The sequence below is a fragment of the Siphateles boraxobius genome, unplaced genomic scaffold (assembly GCF_051911475.1).
Source record: "Siphateles boraxobius isolate OS27281-9 unplaced genomic scaffold, OSU_SipBor_1 33, whole genome shotgun sequence".
Classification (NCBI taxonomy): Eukaryota; Metazoa; Chordata; class Actinopteri; order Cypriniformes; family Leuciscidae; genus Siphateles; species Siphateles boraxobius.
The window spans coordinates 8,229,312-8,250,995 of record NW_027508953.1 but is presented as its reverse complement, the minus strand read 5'-3'; the positions used below and the strand labels follow the sequence as shown (position 1 = coordinate 8,250,995).

Here is a 21,684-nt window from a genome sequence, read left to right as displayed (position 1 = left end):
TATCGTTTCAAATGAGCTTTACAGAAAATGCATGTGTCTAAATTACAATTTAGAGTGATCTGTTATCAGGGGTGACTGTGTGTAATGCATTTCAATTAATTTTCATTCAGTTTCATTGTTAAACAATGCATTAAGGTAAGGCAGAAACAATGAGCTCATTGAAGTAAAGAATACATGTTGTTAAATGATTAGAAAACATAGAAAACTTTAGCACTGGTGCTTTTTTACAGACTCAAAATATGAGTGTAAAAAATAAAAATAAAATTAGGTAATGTTATTTGGATAAAATTGGTATCGAAAAAAGTATCATTCAGGAACCGGTATCGAAGTCAAGGTATTGGTATCGAAAATTTTGTTACGATACCCAGCCCTACAGTCCCATAACATCGGTTAATGGAAACTTTTAGATATTTAGAAAATATCGCAAGAGTTTTGTGCACATTTGTAATGGAAACGCGGCTTATTTGTGCGTGTTAAGCGCCTGTGTTAACAGTAGCACACGTTATCAAATGGAGTATTTACTTTTAAAGGCTATAACTTCGGATGTACATGTATGCCAAGCGTCCAGATATACTCAGTTCAGATATACATTCGACTTAAGCATTCATGTCAAAACTGATGTATGCTTTGAGGCTGAGCTTAAAGGCTTATTCACCTCTGGCAAAAATGGCTTTCAATAAAACTATGCAGTAGAGAGGTTAATTTTTTTTTTTATCTGTGCTACCTGACTAGAGAAACCAGAGAAAAAAAGGCTGTTGTCTTCCCTTTTGCCAAATAAGAAAACTTCCAACACCCATAATGCACTGGGCATGTTGCCATCCAAGGCCACTCCCAGCCTGCAGTGGATACGCTTATGATGGTGTCGACTTGTATTTTTCCCAGGTGCAAGAATTCAAAGAATAAATGTTTAGCGTGAGTGAGTTACTTTCAGTGTCGGTCCAGTGAAGGATCCAGCATGTTGTAGGCAGCAGGTAAAGGCTGCAAAGAATCTTAAATATGGAGAGAACACAGTGATGGAAAATCTGAAAAACTGTGTTTGTAGTCAACAACGTAAAACACTAAAAAAAAAAAACCATTCTGTCAGTTCCACCCAACCACCCAAAGCTAAATGCCGTCGCATATGTTACAGATAAGAAATCTGTTGCCATAGTGTTCCCTTTTTACCATAATGCTGTTTAAAGAGTAGACAACCTATGATAACATTTCCAGTGATAAACCTACCTACAATAACTGTTTTGTTAATATAACCTTCTGCAAATCTGACTGCGGATGGTCAGGGGCGCAAAAAAGCAGAAGCATAATCTATAGTATTGAAAAAAAAAGCCCTGGAGCTGTCAAAAGGAAAAAATAAAATCCGGCAGACTTTTGCTGACAAATAAACGTGAATTTATTTGTCCAGGTAACATGGAGAATGAATAATCATTGTTCATTTACATATACTACCGACATTATAACAATACAAAGCGGGTCTATCTATCTATCTATCTATCTATCTATCTATCTATCTATCTATCTATCTATCTATCTACACACACACATATATGCTTATGTGCCTCTGACGCCTAAAACTGCATACATAGGCAGCTCACTAAATTCTGAAACAACCAATGTGGCATTTCTATAATGCAAGGTTGGGCAGAACTAGTTTTCCATGAAATGCAACAAAACCTGCCGAGACCTAATTAACCTCTATTCATGCAAGTTTCTCTTAATCTCACTGTACCCCCATCAGGTTTTTTGTACCAGTAAGTGAGGTTCAAGTCTCATACCTACAATAAATCACTCATGTAACATCTCATTTGTATCAGATAGATAATAGCTACAAGGCTAAGAGCCGCAGTGTCTGTTTTCAACTCTTACATGTGATTCTGATGGCTGTGGCAGAGATCCAGGACTCAGCACAGGAGATCCCGAGGGGCTGCAGAGCTCAGGGAAAGGGTTCGGAATAGCTGGCAAAGACGCAGGACGAACTTGCAACTCTTCTTCTTGAAGTCGCCTACAAGGGGTGACAAAGAGAGAAAAGAAAAAAAAAGTTGTACTTTTGTACTGAACTCTTCTTTAACACTTCAAATATCATTCCTGAGGCTAAAATACCCAGGACTAAAACATCCAACCGAACCTTGTTAAGTTTCATCTCATCTCATCAAGGTCTCATTGCTCCATTAACCATGCAGTATTCCCGATATCATCTGTATTGTAATCAATATGAAACCGAGCAGGGAATTAAAGCCGTGAAGTTCTCTGAAAACTTCAGTGCTGTAAAGTGATAGGCTAATGAAAAATAAATCAGAAGAATCCACATGACATTCTCACCGCTGCATTACTGATTCTACTACAGAATATATGAATGATAGCGAGAGATTTGAAACCCACTTAGCCAACCGAGAATCGGTTCATGAACTCTCATAGTGTGCGGCAGAGTTCAGCAGACAGGCACATAGACTGCAGATTTTAAAACTCATCTTCGGGTCTTTGATCTACATCAATAAGACCGGGAATAAAACATGACTGCCTCAGCGCAGTTTGAGCGACCATAATAACTGAGGGAATTTTTAAAATCCGAACCGTACCAGGGGGTGGGCCGTTCAGGGTTCATGGCTGAGTCAGTACGAAAAGAAGACCGTGTGTCTGTGAGAGTGTGTAGAGACAGAAACCTCTGAGTGAACCCATCTAGATGTGTGTATGTGTGTGAAACTACACCCCGCTGTCACGGAGATCAGAGAAGAGCGGATGAAAGACAGCGAACGACACAGAAGCCCTGCAGAAAGGTGAGGTGTAAAAGAGCTTATTAGAACGAGCACTCGGAGACAATTTCGGAAAGAGAAAATATTATGACTTTGAGAAGATGACTTGAAAAGTAACAAACATGCATAACATGCAATCAGTAGCGACTTACGGGAGGGTATGAATAATGTTTTTTAGATCCAAACTAAGAAAGTGCTAATTAGCCCAATGATTAATATGTAAAACAAAAAAGATTACACACACACACATATATGTACTTCATATATTCACACCTTTTTAAATCAACTGTGGTGATATTTTAGTAATAAAAACGATTTTTTATTATTAAACCGCACAAAATTACATTCACAGAACTAGTCATGATAAATTACTGGACAGGGATTTTTGCAGGGTTCCAACACTATGATGACCAAATAATTTCAATAAAAATAATTTTATAAAAACTACACTGACAAAAATCAGGTTCTAAATGATGAAATATTAAAGCATAATGAAGCACAATTACACTACCTTTTTGTTTTGAGTCAGTAATATATTTTTTAAAGACACTGATACTTTTATTCAGCAAGGATTCAATTGCTTTAAATGAATCACAAATGGCAGTAAAGATTTTTACATTAGCAAAAAAATTATTTCAAATAAATGCTGTTCTTTTGAACTTTCTATTCATCAAAGAATCCTGTTTAGCAGCACAATTGTTTTCAACACTGATCACCAAATCTGCATATTAGAAGGATTTCTGAAGGATCATGTAATGAACACTGAAGACTAAATGTAGCTTTGCCATCACAGGAATAAATTGAATTTGAATTGTGATAATATTTTTGTAATTATTCAATATTACGGTTTTCATTGTATTTTTTCAAGTATAGAAAAATGACTTTTTCAATTACAAATTGTGCTTAATTGTCAGAACTGGAAATCATAACTTCACATTTCTTTGTGTGCACTGTGCAAATAAATTACCTGACAGCCTGTATGTGCATTGGCTGAGATCGCCGGAGCTTTTGAGCTGGAGAGTAGGGGGCGGTCACTTTATTACTTGGGGCCCGTAGCTGTGGGGCCGTTCTGTTGCCATGGAGCCCACTGACATTGGTGCGGTGCAAGAGGGGGGCGGACTCCGAATGCTGGGTCCCACAGGTTGCATAGATGCTCTCACATGATGAAAGAGAGGCCATGTCATTCACCAGGGCCTCCAGATCTACATCATCCTCTGCAGCAAAACAAAACATGCATGGAGAGAGAGAGAGATTGAGTCTTACGTCACTTACAAGCAACAAAAGTGTATCAGCAGCAGCCCCGATACTAAGAGCAGCCTAACAAATACATTCAATTCACATTCGAAACTGAAATTAATAATTGATTATTATGCATATTACTTAAGAGACTGTGTAATAGGTGTACTGTTTTTGAATTGTCATGCTGCAGAAGCAATTCATTACAAATAAAAATAGGCAAAAAAGATATTTAAATTATAAATTATGACAAAATTAAAACTTTTATTCACCAAGTATAAATTAAATGACAGCAAAAACATGAATAATGTTACAAAACATTTTCTATTTCCAATAATTGCAGTTTAAAAAAAGGAATCTATGCAAAGAAAAATACATCACAGCAGCATAATTGTGTTTAACTTTGAAAATAATAAGAAATGTTTCTTGAGCCCCAAAATCATATTAGAATGATTTCTGAAGAATCATGTAACACTGAAAACTGGAAATTCAGCTCTGCCATGACAAGGAATAAATTACACTTTAAAATATATTACAATAGAAAAGGTCATTTTAAATAATATTACACAATACTATTAGAATATAATAAGTAGACATAGACTACTTTCAAAAACAAAACAAAAACCTTACCAACCCCAAACTTCTTAATTCTGGTCGTGTGTGTGTGTGTGTGTGTGTGTGTGTGTGTGTGTGTGTGTGTGTGTGTGTGTGTGTGTGTGTGTGTGTGTGTGTGTGTGTGTGTGTGTGTGTGTGTGAAATAAAACAAATTCTAAAATAAAACAAATACTGACCAAATGCATCACCACATAACTATTATATTAGGGGTTAAATATTTATTAGTTTTGATAAAGCACAACTCAATTCGATCATGGCGACTTCTGAAGCAACAAGGCATTCTCACACTGCCAACACCATGTTTGACTGTTGGTAAGATGCTCTTAGATTCTGGAATGCCGTTTTCACTTCATGCCAGACATAATGGGTCACATGTCATCCAAAATGTTCCATTTTTGACTCGTAGAACATTCTTCCAAAAGTCTTGGGGATCAGCCAGGTGCTCTTTTGGCAGATGAGAGTGTGTGTTCTTGGTTAGCAGTGGTTTCCACATTGCTCTCAGCCCACACTTCTTTGGATGAGTTTTTTAAGATCCTCTGTGGCTTCCTGAATGATTTTAGGCTGATCCTTTGGACACACTTTGACAGATTGGCCACAGAACATTCAGTACCATGTCCACTTGTTCTCTATTTGCATTATGGTTCAGTGGTGTCCCAGAATTACAGAAATGTCCTCAGCAAAAGGTGATATCAAAAAATGTTGTGTTTCAAGCTATTTTATTTTGAGTATGGATTGTTTTCTCAAATACGTTTGCATCTTGAGGTGCTGTGGTGTAGTGGTTAAAGATCCGGGACAGTAATAAAACGATTTTAATAGTCTGATTTGAACAGTATTAGCATTAATCATGAAAACAATGCAATATATTGTGCAACTAGCAATAAATTGCCACAAGATGGCAGTGTCAAGTTAAATGAATAAACACTAAGCTGGTCAGCCCTTTGGTCACATTTCCCAGTGTTCCCTGACCTGATCATATCCCTCAAGTCACACTCACATATCTTATCGAGATAGTGACCCCTCAACACTAAACACTGACATTTCCAAAACCAAATATTCCACTAATCTTTCTAACAGGGAAAACAGGTCACCATGAATGTATTCTGTGCAGTGGGAGGAAAAGCAGGTGGTTTGTGGAATTACTCTGTAATAACTGCCGCATGTGACGCTACATGCCTGTTAAATAAAGCAAGAAAGACAGGTTCAATAGTCGGCATGTATATTTTCACTAACTTGATGACTGGAATGCTTTACCTATTGATTCTCAACTGAGGGTTACCACTTGAGGCACGAAGAAAAACCACAGTACTGCATTTTATAATTAGCATTTAGCATTGTTTTTCATCTGCCCATCCGCAACCTTATCAAAACAGCCCTGAGACACATCATTGGGTGGACACCTGTCAGTTGAGAAGCACTCTTTGCAATGAAGACCCATAAAAACCAAGCTTTTAAGGCCCTAGAGTGATTTCTTCTAACAACTGGTGCGTTTAAAAGGTTAGCAAATTATGCTAAAATGTAATGTTAGTGCAATGCGGGCCACAAAAGTGCTTTTCCCTCATCAGGTCAAACAGTTATCATTGATGAAATGTGACATCTGTATCGATCCAGGCTAGTAAAGAAGGCAGCGAGATGACCGTGCTATTTGTAGACCATCCAAAAAGTACATTTAGCTAAGCTAGCTCACTTTATAACAGGAGCAATTTTTCATATATTGACTTAAGGCTCGTTCACACCAAGGATGACAACTATTACGATAACTATAAATATAAAGTTTTAATAATCATTCTATGAGAATAGGAAAGTCCACATTGATAATGGCACAGGAACAATATAATCAGAATGAAGGATAAAAAAATTAACAGCTATTCAGTATCTACCCAAGAGCTTGACCATTTAAAACAGCAGACGACATGACTTCAGCACGTGCTTGTAATAAACAGAACTTTATTGTGCATTGGTGAGGATGCTATGTAGTTATTGTTTTAAGTGAACAGGTCTTCAATCTTTTTACTTAACTTTCATTAACTAAAACCAAAATCATTAACTAAAACCAAAAACCAAACTGTTGTTATTTGGATTTTGAGATGTAGGCATTGCAAATTAAAGTGGAGCCAGATGAATGTTATTTTGCAGGGGTAGGGTTTAAAGGCCCTGACACACCAAGCTGACGATTGACCTTCGGACAACGTCGGGCCGTTGCTCAGCATCGGCTGGCCCAGTTTTTGCAGTGTTTCTCGCACTGTCAGCGCTAGTTGGAGCCCGTCAGGGTTATTTTGGCCGATTGAACACGTTGAATCGGCGTCCGTCAGCACTGTCGGTGAGAGAGAGAACTCTGACTGGCTGTTCAGCTTGGCGAATGAGTCCGTGCACAAGAATAATAGCGAAAGTAAAGAAAGTGAGCAAAAAAAGTCATGATGGAAAGGCTATTCTAATTATCATCTTACATGAGCATTCCAATATGTGAATGTTTTCATAACAACATGAGAACGCCTGGAATGAAGATTGAGATCTGCCTGATTGATATTTAAAATGGTAAGCAAGAGCTGCTTTGATTAGGGTTTGTATATCTGCAGTCCTAGTTTCTGTTTTTGAATGACAAATATAGACTATTAATACCTGCTGATGTAGACAGTTATTTCCTTACACAGTCCTTTTTCCTTTCCAAAGTTGACAGTCACCTGTAGTCCTTTTGTAGTCCGTCGCCGCTAGTCATTTTATCTCGGCTTATCTCGGCTTGGTGTCTCATGGCCTTAAGTGGGCTAAATGATAGTCCTGCATAAGTCACCTGTAGTTACATTTTTGAATTACGAATGAATTTTAATTGTTTTTTTTAATGAAACATATCCATGAATAAATTGTTTACAATAAGATTAAAATCTATAACATGCATTTGGAAAATTCTCATTTCATGCCGACTTTAACTTAGCTAGGAAGCTAATATTTACAAGGCTAAATCAGGTCTAAATCAAAGCCCTCCTTCAGACTTCCAGTAGAATACCAGCAGCGTCCGAACGGTGCATTCTGTACATATCCCAGAACCACACATTTCCGCATGTGTCCAAGCATAAGTGTTTGTGTATGTAACAAGAGAGCTCGGCAAGTGTCCTATGCGTAAGAGATGTCCTTTTAAAAGCAAAACACAAACAAGAACATACGATGAATAGGACTATTAAAACAATGAGGAACAACAAGTACAAGATCTTTAAGAGGTACAGCCAGTACAAGTGAATGTCAAAGAGCATTTCCGTTCACTGCTCTCAGCGCTAAGTGGTTCAAATATGCCTTTCAAAACACTCCCTTCCTGTCTTCTCATTCATTTCACATTTCTTTAAACTACATGGTTTAGCTCCCCAGTACTTGAGCGAGCTTTTAACGTATTATAGTCCTTCACGTTGATAATAACTAGAATATCGAAATCAACTGGTGGCGGTAGGATCCTTTTCCTATTTAGCACCTAAACTTTGGAACAGTCTTCCTAACATTGTCCGGGAAGCAGACACACTCTGTCAGCTTAAATCTAGACTAAAAACGCATATCTCTGACCTAGCATACGCAACACATTATAAACTTCTATAATTCAATGTTAGGCTGCATAGATTAGGTCAGCCGGAACCGGGAACCCTTCCCATAAATCCTGGTGTACTCGTTACATCATAAGAAGAATGGAAGAATGATCTTTGCAACAAAGTAAATCAATCAAAACTAACTTTAGCTGGACAATAACTTTATTCTAGAGCTTCATATTATCACCATAAAGCTGCTTTGAAACGATCTACATTGTTAAAAGGGCTATATAAATGAAGGTGGCTTGACAAAGTCACAAAACTAACAAACACTAACATTACCATTAAGTACTTAGTTATTACCATGGTTTTTAAAGATGGCACCAAATTAATACCATTTTTTTAGAACACGGTTTAAAAGTAAATCCATCTTTTTATTAGGTTTACTTCAAAAACAGTGGCATTACCATGCTACATGTAAAAGAATGTGGCTTTAGAATATGGTGATGCTATAGATTCTTTTTGCATGTTACCATGATCATTCCATGTTTTTTGTAAATGGTACCACTACCAAGGTGGTAGGCTACCGAACCACGTTTATGTCTAAAACCAAAGCATTATCTTGCTACATGTATCAGAACATGTTACTACTACCATGGTAAAATTTTTGACATGGCAAAATGGTGACACTGAGATTTCTGGACATGTTTCCATGTTGATGATGCCAGGCGTTTTAGAACTAGTACAGTGTTTTTGTACATAGTATTATGGAAAAAATCCTATTCCAAATCACACACTAGAGAAGGAGGGTGGCTAAGTCTGACAAACGTTCCAAAATCAGTCAGGTTTATGTTGGTATTGTATGAGGGACGCAATATGGAAGATTACCATCCAGCAGTGAATTTATAAAGAGGATACAGAGATCTCTTCAGAGCATAATACAGACACACTGTCTCTTTCCTGTTGTTTTTCTTTCAGCTCTCTTTCCTCACTGTGGAACTCTGTGTCAGAAGATGGTCCAACCTCATGTGCCCAACTCATGTTTCCATCACTCTCTCGCTCTCACTCTTTGTGTGTACTGAATATGGGTCACCTCATATAACTCTAGCCTCAACTTATAGAGTGCAAACAGGCATGTAAGTGCAAGCATGCGCACACATGCACACACACCCAATGGCTAGTCACAGATGACCAGAAAAAAACAAAAAAAACCAAGAAAGATGTATGGGCTTTCATGCCGTGTGTGTGTGTGTGTGTGTGTGTGTGTGTGTGTGTGTGTGTGTGTGTGTGTGTGTGTGTGTGTGTGTGTGTGTGTGTGTGTGTGTGTGTGCGTGCGTGTGTGTGCGTGCGTGTGTGTGCGTGTGTGTGCGTGTGCGTGCAGGGGCGCCGCTAAGGGGGGAAAAGTTAGGATGATTCTAAGGGCCCACACACTTTTGGGGCCCCCAGAGATCGATTTTATTAATGGAATGGGTACGGTAGGGGGCCCAATCTCATATTCTTTATAGAGCCCAACATTTCTAACGGCGCCCCTGGTGTGTGTGTGTGTGTGTGTGTGTGTGTGTGTCTATTCTCAAGTGTGTGTCTGTGTATATATGGGATACTGCCCCTACGGCCCCCACGAGGAAGACAGCTTAATAAACAGACTAAATAATGTCTTATTAAACATCTAAAAATGCAGAATAGTTTGTGTGAGGATTAAAAGTAGTCGAAAGAAAATATCATTATCAGTTATATAACAGAATATAAACTGTAGAAGTTAATGAAAAGTCCCCATCATGACTGTTTACTTAGCTATACAAATATATCCCCAGAAGTTAGTTAAATATGACTAAACCGCCTTTCGATCTGAATTTGGGAACGCTCTCGTTTGGAATCTCGAATTTGGACAATCGCGCTCGGACTGAGTAAAAGGCAACAGTGCTTATTGCGAGTACGCCCTACATCTAACATTTTTCCCCCAGCATTTTTTCTCCCTTTTGTGGGTCTGTGGACCAAGTTCTAAAATACCTGCTTTAAGGGATAGGGTTATTTATAATTACCATATATACAAAACAATAGAAGGTTGTGGCATGTCCTCGTTTAGACCGCCAAGCACATGTATATGCATGCATCAATGTCTGTATTTCTTACAACCCTTACCAATGTGCCCAGACCACAATGAATACATGTCTACACACAAAAGCCTGCTGTGGCTTTCTGAAAAATCTATATGCTTTAGTGTAGTGACACGTTAAAGCAAGGCAGCATCTGGAGAGCAGAGCAGGACACACACACACACACACACTCATGTACACAACTAGATCTGTGGCCAGCAGCCTTGCTCACAGCTATAAAACGGTTAGAGATTCGGGGAAGGCCCTGGCTTGCACAACTCGGGGAGGAAATACAGCCTTAAGTGCACAGAATCGCTGCAGCTAAAGGAGGGGTCACCAGTAACCTCTGTGACCTTACAGAACCCTGTGACCTGCACAATCAATGCCACAGAGGACAATGCTGCTTCTGTAATGCAATTAAATGTTGTCATTCATAATATTAAATTAAATACATAAATGAATGTACAGAAATAAAACAAAGGAACTTATCTGTACCGAAAGACCCTTTAATAACCCACCTGGATGATTAGGAGAGTTCAGATTGGAGGACTGCTGGAAGCTTGAACCAATGATATTGGACGGTCTGAGAGACGGGGTCCGGTCAACATTGTCCTGAAGAAAAAGAAAGGGAGGAGGTCAGACAGTTCAACGATGAAACGTGTGTACATGAGAGAGTAACACGTTTTTTTTTTTTTTACAAGAGGCGTCTATTCTCACCTATGCTTACATCCTAAATGCATCGGGGTCAGAGGTCACCCTTCTGCCAGAACTCGACTCTCTCGTGAACGTGTGTACGGCCATGGCCGGAAGCTAGTGAATATAGTGTATAAAGTTTAAAATATGGATATTTTTCTTACAAAAACCCATCGCTTCTCTTCAGAAGGCATCTAACCCAGTGGAGTCATACGGAGTACTTTTATGATGGATGGATGCGCTTTTTGGAGCTTCAAAAACTCTGGCACTATTCAATGCCATTACAAAGCTGGAAAGAGCCAGGATATTATTTAGTATAACTCCGACTGTGTTCGGCTGAAAGAAGAAAGTCAAATACACCAAGGATTACTCGAGGGCGAGTAAATTATGGGATAATTTCCATTTTTGGGTGAACTAATCCTTTAATACGCTGTATCTGCTGCTGTCTTGTATCATTAATGTTAACTAAAGTACAAAACAATTAAATAAACTGCTTAAATCTGCTCTGAATAACTTATTTAGAAGGAAGGAAGTAAGTAATTAAGTGGTAGGTAGGTAGGTAAGTAAGTGGTAGGTAGGTAAGTAAGTAAGTAAGTGGTAGGTAGGTAGGTAGGTAGGTAAGTAAGTAAGTGAGTGAGAAGGAAGGAAGGAAGGAAGGAAGGAAGGAAGGAAGGAAGGAAGGAAGGAAGGAAGGAAGGAAGGAAGGAAGGAAGGAAGGAAGGAAGGAAGGAAGGAAGGAAGGAAGGAAGGAAGGAAGGAAGGAAGGAAGGAAGGAAGGAAGGAAGGAAGGAAGGAAGGAAGGAAGGAAGGAAGGAAGGAAGGAAGGAAGGAAGGAAGGAAGGAAGGAAGGAAGGAAGGAAGGAAAAACAGAATCAATGTGGGGAAAAAATATACATGTATTTGGCAGTAGTAATTACATACACATGTGTGTGTGTGTGTGTGTGTGTGTGTGTGTGTGTGTGTGTGTGTGGGGGGTCCCAATCAGCATTCCCAATGCCTCAACATAAAACTAAGAACAAAATAAGGCAAACTATGCACACAGCATTGGCTCTAGTGCTCTCAAACCACACACAATATCACACCCTATAACTCAAAGCAGAATGCACAAAGCTAGAAGCAGTAGTCCAAGAAAATAAAAATAAAGCCACATTTTCAATTTCCAGTTTTCTAGGAAACCTAAGAACATGGAAGCAGAGTTTCCAGGAACTAGCCTCTGCCAGAGGTCCCCATGCTCTCTTCACTCCCTGCCTCTTTTCTATTTCTTTCTTCTGCTCTCTCTTCACGCTGCACCAAGCCAGCCGGCTCTCCGAAAGGAGAAAAACATCTATAAAAACAGGAAGGGAAATTTACAGCTCTGAGAAAGCTTCTCTAATGCTTTAGCCAGCATACTGTTAATCTTGCACAGTGTTAAAAGACCAAAAAAAGTTAATAAATGCTGCTCGCCGACACCAACAGAAAGTGTTCAGTTTATATCTTCTCATTTATGTGGGCTTTAATCTTGGCCATATTACTTCAAATTCAAACATTCAAGGCTTTTTACGTACTTTTTACTCTCTTCAAGGAAGCACAAAAGTGGAATGCACCAGGATCTGTAGCAGGGGATGACAGAGGAATGCGAGAGGGTGTGTGTGTGTGTGTGTGTGTATGTGTGTGTTGTACTTGGATAGGCTCCAGGCCTTGTGTCCGTTATGTAAACCTTAACCCCCAGCTGATTTCACAGGGCAACAAAGGCAGTGAATTTCCTAGAAAGGCAGGTCATGTGACCCTTGCAGAATCTAGGCTATTAATAAAGAGTGGTTAGAAAGCCAAAGCATTTAGGAGTTGACCTCTGACCTCAAAAGCTACAACTTGGCCATTCTAGGCGCTGCTGTGATATACAAATGCATTGACAAACATAAACAACTACTCAACTTTCCCATTTGGCTCTTGGTGAGCAGACACCCTGCTATAAACCTGAAACACAATTCCAAGTCTCCATTTGACCTATGACCTCTGACCCTAATCTTCATCCTCATTAACTACAAGCAACTTAAGACTTGCAACTCTCCAATTAACTTCCCTAACCTTAACCTAAAGAAGAGGAATAACAGATGACCCAGACTGACTGAACACAATTTGCAGCAAAAATACTCTAGATTAAAGATTAAAACAGAGAGGTACACTTCAGATAAGAATAAATACTGAAGACAGGAAAGGAAGAAAAGAAAAAAACATAAGGATAAACCGATATAAAAAAATTCTAGCCAGTAACGATAACCTGACAAATATTTGTATGTCATGGCGATAACCGATGAATAGGCAATGTTAAAAACTATCTACAGTTTGAAACATGGATTATTTTGAGATTTGCTAAAGATAACATGTAACCGTGTTATCATTTTATTAGTGTTTTTAAAGATTAACTTTGAATTGTACAAATTTTGGAAAATAAGCATGCACAATTTGAAACAATACTGATAAATCACTAATAAATAATTATAAATAACCACTACGAAAAATCTTCACATTATACAAATTATTGTACAGCACTATACAGTTAAATTGTCAATAAAAACAATAATCTTTAAATTAATTAAATGACCATACACATTCATAAATCTTTAATAAAAAGATATAGGATTTGTTTTATTAATTATGTATTTAAAGACTAATTTTAATAATCACTTAATTTTTAGTAATTTGGTCCTCCATAGTGAGTGAGTGAGTGAGTGAGTAAAAGCTAAAGCAGAAGGCTTGAATGCTTCAATTTAAAAAAAAAAAAAGCATGAGCACAGTGCAAGCCAGGGTGTCTAGGTTGTGTTTCCTTAAAGTGAATATTTGGGCTGTGTTGTCCCCCTGCTTGGGAAGATTAGGGCAAGGTACCTGTGGCTCTGAGAAATCCCCTGCAGAGAGGGCAGCCCGCACCCCTGCCTTCACTACACTGATGCTCTTACAAGTTCAGGCCTGAGGGCCTGAGAAAGGAATAGTTTGTGGAAGGGATGGGTAGTTTATAAGGTCAAATGAAAGTAATGATATTAGAAAGAGAGAGAAGATAAGGAGAGTCAAATATAGAGAGGGGCCTGACTGTGCACCCCTGGTATAAATAGAAACAGACGCCACTTTGCATGTCAGCTGTGTGGCACCATGGCAACACCATGGCGACGAAAGGCATGCGGATATGCCACTGAACACTTGGGAACCGCTCCGCTGAATAGATGAGGCCCTTTATGCTGGTTCAGGAGGATTTGTGCATGTGCATGTGAGCATTTGGGTTTTACATGCATATTCTGCTTGAAGAGATATTACAGCACAGTCAAGAAACACTGACATTATGCCCTGCTGAACTTGAAAGCTCTGTAGACTCCAGAGCACTACAACTACATTAGAGTATACCTGGTAGTTTGGATGGTGGAGGAAGTAGTCTGGGCATCCAGCTAAGGCCATGATGAGAATCGCCGCACTTGATGTGAGCTGTCACATGCACCTCCAAAACCCCTGCGCAACAGCCTGAGAGAAAGACAGAGAGAGAATTGGTTCATATCGAAAATATCTTGAATCTCAGCAGACCCGTCGCTATGGGCGGGCCATAGGGGGCCGGGCCCACCCCCAAAAATGCTTGTGCCCCCCCACTTGAGGCACAGAAAATTTAAATTTAATTTAATTTTAATATTATCATAGCTGCTCTAAGCCCCGTCGTCTCCTGTTATAAGCTAGTCATCAAAAGTAAGCCAATCTACGTTTACTATGTAGTTGCCTAGTCAATGTTGTTTATTTAACGTAGTTTATGTGGCCGCTGAGCCAGACTATGACCAAGCATTGTTTTTACACACTGTCCACTACTGTCCTGCTGATTTGATGATGGTGTTGTTTTGCATCTGTCAGATGCGCGCGTGTGTGTAGTGTGGCCTCGCGCAGTGGAAATGCTGTTTTTATCGTTATGTTCTTAACATTGCTTATGATGACTTACATGCTTGTGCTCTGATTAAACTGTGGTGTATTCAAGCAGGTGTAGTTGTGTTGGCCTATTTTGATCAAAGATGCATTTTAGGCTGTGCCCACCTGATTTTCTCTGGGCCCACCTACATTGTGATTCCTGGCTACGCTAACCCTCTGTTGACTGCTTTAAAATGCAATGTTTGAAAGATGTTTCTGGTGTTACATCTAATATGTTGTATAGTCAAGTGTTTTATGGATATTCGTAACATTGCTTCTGTGTAATGTGGTGTAGGCTACGCTACCTGGTCATATTGCTGTTGGTTATATGTTTAACGTGATGATTACGTGCTGCGCGACTAGAGTTGATTATTATAAATATACATACTGTAGGCTAATAATAATTGTGCCCCCCCATACATTTCATATGCCCCCCTTAAGACTGAGGTCTGGCGACGGGTCTGAATCTCAGTTGGGATCAGCACTAAAAATAAAAACAGTGGTTGTCAAAAATGTTGTGTTCAAAAATGGTGTTGTGTTCATTCACCAATCAGTGTTTTTTTATGAATCTTTTAAGCAAATCTCATGCACGGACTCTTTTTCATTTATTAATATTTATGATATTTTTTCATTTATTTTTCTTTGAAGGGTATGCCAGCTTTCCTGCCTTCAAGACTGACAATAATCACATGTACATTACACATGCTAAGAACATTCAAGTTGTAAAGGAAAATTTTATTTACTGGAAACTGAATCAGTGAGCCATTAATGAACAACTCAGTTGAGTGAATGATTCGAGGTCAATCATAAGAAACAAAAGTTCCCATTCAGGCGGTAAACTCTGTACAACACATTACTATGGGATATTGCGCTCTAGCGCCCTCTGCTGAAGACACCTTCATTCACGCCTGAAAGGCCAATGACGCATGACGATGTGGGCGGGGCTACCTGCCCACAGCATATAAATGCAGTCGAGTGTGTCATTCCCTTTGTTCTTCAGCTCTTCACCGTGCTGTTGGAACACCAACACACCACATTTTCGCAGGAATAAAAGCCCACGGTGGTGATCTTGTCGAAACTAAGGCAGAAAGAGAAAACTTTTAGCACAAGTTCAGCTTTGCTGGCAAATGGCTAATACGTTTTTCTCAAAAAAAATGTTCAAACATGCCACATTCACAAGAAAACACACTATGGTTACTATTGTTGAAGGAAAAGGCATAAAAGAGAATTTTTTAGCTCGAGTTTAGCACAACTAACAAATGGCTAACACTTTTTCATGAGAAATATGTAAACATAAGTTATGTGGGTGTTTATTAAGATATAATGTAACTCACACCGGTATGTTTGGAATCTCTCCAACCCCAATCATGTGTGCTGTGCACTACCGGCAGCTCCAGCGGCGTGTAGCACATGCTCGGCTGGACAGTGGCCAAACACGGTCTGCTCCTGTCTTTGGGTACTAATCCAGATACGGCGATCACCGTTTTTGGAGGCCACGGAAAGTCAGACGATCGTATAGAGGCCGAGGAGTGTCGGTGTAGTGTTCACGACTAGGCGCTCTTGAGTCTGAATTCTGTCTCACTGGATGCGGGGGAGGAAAGCTCTGACTGTATATATATATATTTTAAGCAGGACAGATCACGGCTCCCCCGAGGAGGGTGGAAGTGAAGTGATGGCCCTTGCATTGATCTGTATTGGAGAGCGGCAACAAAGTTTGTCGGTCGAGTGACCTGGCCTGATACAGAGGATCAGTGGATGAGAACTCGCCTGTAGATCTATACAGATTGGGTAAAAATAAGCCTCCAAGATAGCGGGTTTATTTATTTATGTTGTCAATAAAATAAATGTGTGTTCAGCATACAAAGCCTCATGTGTTTGCTTGTCAAAACAATAATAATGCATTGGAATCGCTAATCTCGTAGTCTGGCCGTGTGCCGACAGAGAAGGAAAATGTAGTAATATGCAATACAGTTGAGCAATGTTTGCAATAGGACGTGGGGTTCCCTAGGACTAGGTGTGATGCCTGGGAATCCTATCTGTCTGCCTCGAGCCCATAGCCGCAGTGGCGCGCGCACGAACACCTTGGCTTCTTCGCACGATTCCAGTAGGGCTGTCGGCTGCGGTCTCTCTCGCGCCTGCCTCTGTTTTGGTGGACTAACTTGAACTTCGGTGTCTGAGAGGGCTTCCCCAGTACCGAGACGGGAAATCATTGTTCCCCTCAGCAAAAGTAAAAATAAAAGGCAACTCAGGCTTTGCCACAAGCGAAGATGGAGGAAGAGGTTTTTCAGCTGTTAATTCCTCCCCCATAAAAAAAATGTACCCTGTCTTAGATTTACAACAGATGAACACACTTTAATGTGTTACAAGTTCAGAAATGCTTGCAGTATATCACCTGTTATGCCATCTGCATCCTCAGGTATGGCTTACATTGGTGTATTTGCTGATGCATATTACCACAATCCACCCGGGGCACAGAACATTTTCTGAGGTCTCCGTCGAGGGGATTGCCTACAAGTTGTAGGCCCCTATAGCACCGTGCATATCTGGAAGATGTAAAGAAGCGGTGGTTGTCCTGCTGTGCCATCAGAGCATAATATCGTTCACCTATTTGGACGAACTGCTCCTGGCTTAAGACAGCATGGAACAACCAATGTTACAAACACGTACACTTGTTTTACATTTACAAGCTCTTGGATTCCAGATAATCTCAAAAGGGGCTATTATATCTCGGTCTGTTAAATCTGGGTCTGGAGATAGATGCGGAACCGAACAGAGGGCAGATGATTTTCTGTGTAAGCTCGTATTCTTCTCCTTACTCCGGTCTGCCCCGTATCTGCCTCCTTAACCTCCGTTTGAGCCTTTAGAATCCTTGAATATAAAGATGCTGCCCTGTCATTGGTAATCTCCATGCGCTATTGGTGCATACCTTTTGCACCTGATTTGCGTTTGGTGATGTGTCCGAACTCGACGTCTATGCCTAAAGTCATGTCGGGAGTGCGCTCTCGTTCGAGCTGCCTGCCCTGTAAAATCTCTGACTCAGAGGAAGACAGGAGACTTGCTTTGTGCCCTGTGCGAGTTATACGCATGTACATTGAGCAGATATAGGCTAAACGCTTGTCTGACCAGCCTTTTGTCATGTTTTCCAACTTTGCTAGTGAGAAGCCGCTATCTAAGCGATGTCTTTCACATTGAATTGTAGAAAGCTGTCTATAGTAGATAAAGAGTTGGTTCTGCCTGGAGGGGTGTGTGAGCTCTCCAGGGCATGGAAATGTCATGGGTTCGGTTTAAGATTTTCGTGCGGATGCCAGTTATAGGCATCACTGCGCACGTTTGTCCGGTGTACTGGCAAGATCTCACTGTGGCGATGGTAACTCAGGCCATGCTCACCGCAGGGATCCTTTAACCAGGGGCCAACGCTCTTTTGAAAAAGGGTCATGTGGCGGTGCTGGTCCCTTACGTTTAGTTCAGCGACTTGGCGGGGCATGAATATAGGTCCCATAGTAATGTGTTGTACCGAGTTGACCGACTGAATGGGAACGTTGAGTTATGCATATAACTACTGTTCCCAGAAGGAGGGAAACTGGGTAACACCTCTGGGCCCCGCACAGTCGGGGTCCCGGTTAAGAGCTGGACTGAACAAAGGGAATGACACACTCGACTGCATTTATTTTCGGTGGGCAGGTAGCCCCGCCCACGTCGTCATGCGTTATGTTATGTTTATACTTATCTTGTGCTAAACTCGAGCTAAAAACTTATCTTTTATGACTTTTCCTTCAACAATAGTAACCATAGTGGGTTTTCTTGTGAATGTGGCATGTTTGACCATTTTTGTTTGAGAAAAACTTATGAGCCATTTGCCAGCAAAGCTGAACTTGTGCTAAAAGTTTTCTCTTTCTGCCTTAGTTTCGACAAGAATCACCACCGTGGGCTTTTATTCCTGCGAAAATGTGGCGTGTTGGTGTTCCAACAGCACGGTGAAGAGCTGAAGAACAAAGGGAATGACGCACTCGACTGCATTTATATGCTGTGGGCAGGTAGCCCCGCCCACATCGTCATGCGTCATTGCCCTTTCAGGCGTGAATGAAGGTGTCTTCAGCAGAGGACGCTAGAGCGCAATATCCCATAGTAATGTGTTGTACCTCATTTCCCTCCTTCTGGGAACAGTAGTCATATGCATAACTCAACGATGTAGTTGTGACCACCTACTGGTGTAACAATACAACCTGCAGAAAGAGTCACTAGTGAACAATTCTATGAACTAAGCTGAATACATATTTTTGATGAAGACATTCAAAAGATTAAAATCACTGAGATAACTCTAATATTTCTAATTCTAATATTTTCCCAGGAGAAACCTAAAATTGTCCGTTAGTGTACTTTCTGAATAAGAATGTTGCCTAATTTAATTTTAAAGCAGGACATTCCAATTAAATATGCATTACAGTCTTAGACAATAAAGACTTAAAAAAATTGCATAAAGGCAAATCTTCCCCTTTCAATTAATATACATGGGTAAAATTATATAAACTTCTTAGTTTTTAGTATGTCGTCTTTAATGTTAATGACAGCAAATCTCAACAATGAACTCCACAAGTTTGTGTAAAACCAGATGATCAAGTTATGCTGCATAATCCAAAGATCTTTTTGTGCTCCAATGGAAGCACCTTATAGTAGTGGTCGACCAACATTGTTTTTTTTATGGCCAATACCGATATCTTAGAGAGAAGGGCAGGGAACTACACTGCGACCAAAATGGTCGCATATGCGACCTTTTGAAATGCCATTGCGACCCTAATTTTTAATGGGTCGCAAATGTATCACCGTTTGATTATTTTTCTACCTATATGTTTTAGGCAATATGCTATGATTTACTATGAGCATTTATTAAAACAGAAATGTGTATTTTAAGAATACGTTTTATAACGTGCTCGGAGCATTCAACAGATCAAGTTGGCTTCGCGCTTGTTTAACTGAGAGAACGAGCAGAGAGAGTGAAACCCCCGCGCGCGCACTCCCTCACCGTCTTAACACTGTCTTGCTCTCTCTCCCGCCCTCGCTCATATTAATGAATTGAGTTGACTGAACATCTTTGAGAATACACGATTGTAAAAGGTCGGACGACCAATTTTTTTTTCTCCCTGAACTACCACTGGTTATGAATTGTGCTAAAATAACGTTGCCTCATCTTCTCTGAAAAGCTTTCCACACATTCAGATTACATAAACAACACTTTCAATAAACAAAACCAAAAAATCTATCTAGTGATGAAATGTTTTCTGTGTTGAGACAAATCTTGTGCGATGTCCTAAACTGCCTGGATAATCACACAACGTGTGCCGTGGTCCGTTAAAGGTATTGTAGGTAGAAATCCACAAAAATACTTTTTGTCAAAATTTGTTTAAACTGTCTTTATATATCAATGCATAATTAAAATGTAAGTACTCTGGAAAATAAATTATAAAAATCGAGTGTCTGTAGTCCTCTTAGGACTACAATAAACACAGCTCATTATTCCATTAACTCCCACTCCCTCCCTACTCGGCTCCTTCCAAAGCCACGCCCCCAAAACAAATGAACGCGCGATCCCGGCCATTCGCTCAGCTGGAAGAGTCGGACGTGTTTACCAGCTTTACCAGATGTAGTGACATCATGTCAGAATCACAAGTAATAAAATAACTAACTTTATCAGTATGAATATAAACAATTAACATGGCTGTTAGTACTCACTATCCAGCTCGCATAACGATACTTGTAAAGTTTAAAATATTTTACTAGCTCGTAACGGAATCAAACTCAATATAAGGCAAAGCTATAAATAGCTTCATTGATACAAGTTTGCCGTTACTATCAGTTACACTGTGATGAAGGTGAATTTGTAAGATTCATAACATAAGATTGTTTACAGATAAACTGAATTACATACACTCAAACACCTTCTCACAACTGCATTGCAGACCCAAGATAATATAACACACACACACAACATATATTGTATAGCACATACAGATACAACATAAAGACATATGTAAACATATGTAGAGCATATAACAACAAACCAAACGTGAAAAAACGGAGTAGGTAGAGTTCACGGTGAAAATAGGAACACAGTTTAGGCAGAGGGTAAAGCTAGGTATAAAAATAGATCCCCTAAACTTTTTAACCTAAAGTTAGATTTGGCGAAATTAAATAAAACAGCTTTCGACTGCAGATAGGCCTATTGCTTATTTATCGTCTCAACCCTGGCTCACTAACAGTAACGTTATACTAGTCGACACCAAAGTTACACTGTCATAGCTAAGCCAGTACCGTTAGTTATGCTACGTAACGTTAGTTAGCTAATATTAGGTAGTTAGGTGTGCTAGTGATACATGCTTCATGAAAAAATAAATGCCATCAAAATGAAAACAGCAAGATTACCTGTCCAGCAGAAATAAAGCCATCATGGAGTCACTTTTCAGCCCCTTGAGATCACTCAGTAGTAGCCGACGCTGGAAAGCCACGCCGACTCTCTTATGATTTCTTTATTTATCCAAAGACTTTTTGTTCATAGCCTTTTCAAATACTGTCTTCCTTTTTTTAACTCGTTTGACTTCGCTGCCTCTATATGCAGGTAACGTTACTGAGAATTGTGACTGTTCTTTCTCTGCCATAATTGTTTGTTATTACTAGCTTCCGTTCCTTTTCAAACGGGTGCGCGCATTTGGGCTCCTCCTGTATCAGCAGAGGTGGTATCCATGGTAGCGAGGGAGAGTGACAGTCGCCCCAGCCAATCATTTCTTTCGTCCCGAATGGAATAATGAGCTGTGTTTATTACAGTCCTGAGAGAACTACAGACACTCGATTTTTATAATTTATTTTCCAGAGTACTTACATTTTAATTATGCATTG

At 39.8% G+C, this 21,684-nt stretch overlaps 1 protein-coding gene across 1 annotated transcript in view; it reads right to left on the bottom strand.

The window, feature by feature from the left end:
• grb10a (growth factor receptor-bound protein 10a) overlaps positions 1-21,684 on the bottom strand; it is a 73,728-nt gene that overhangs the window by 39,542 nt on the left and 12,502 nt on the right. The window contains exons 2-5 of the mRNA XM_077195344.1: positions 14,257-14,370; positions 10,710-10,803; positions 3,712-3,958; positions 1,861-1,996 (exon numbers count right to left, since the gene is read on the bottom strand). Of these exons, the coding sequence (XP_077051459.1) occupies positions 1,861-1,996; positions 3,712-3,958; positions 10,710-10,803; positions 14,257-14,307 (528 nt within the window). The 5' untranslated portion in view covers positions 14,308-14,370. The remainder of the gene's footprint in view (positions 1-1,860; positions 1,997-3,711; positions 3,959-10,709; positions 10,804-14,256; positions 14,371-21,684) is intronic.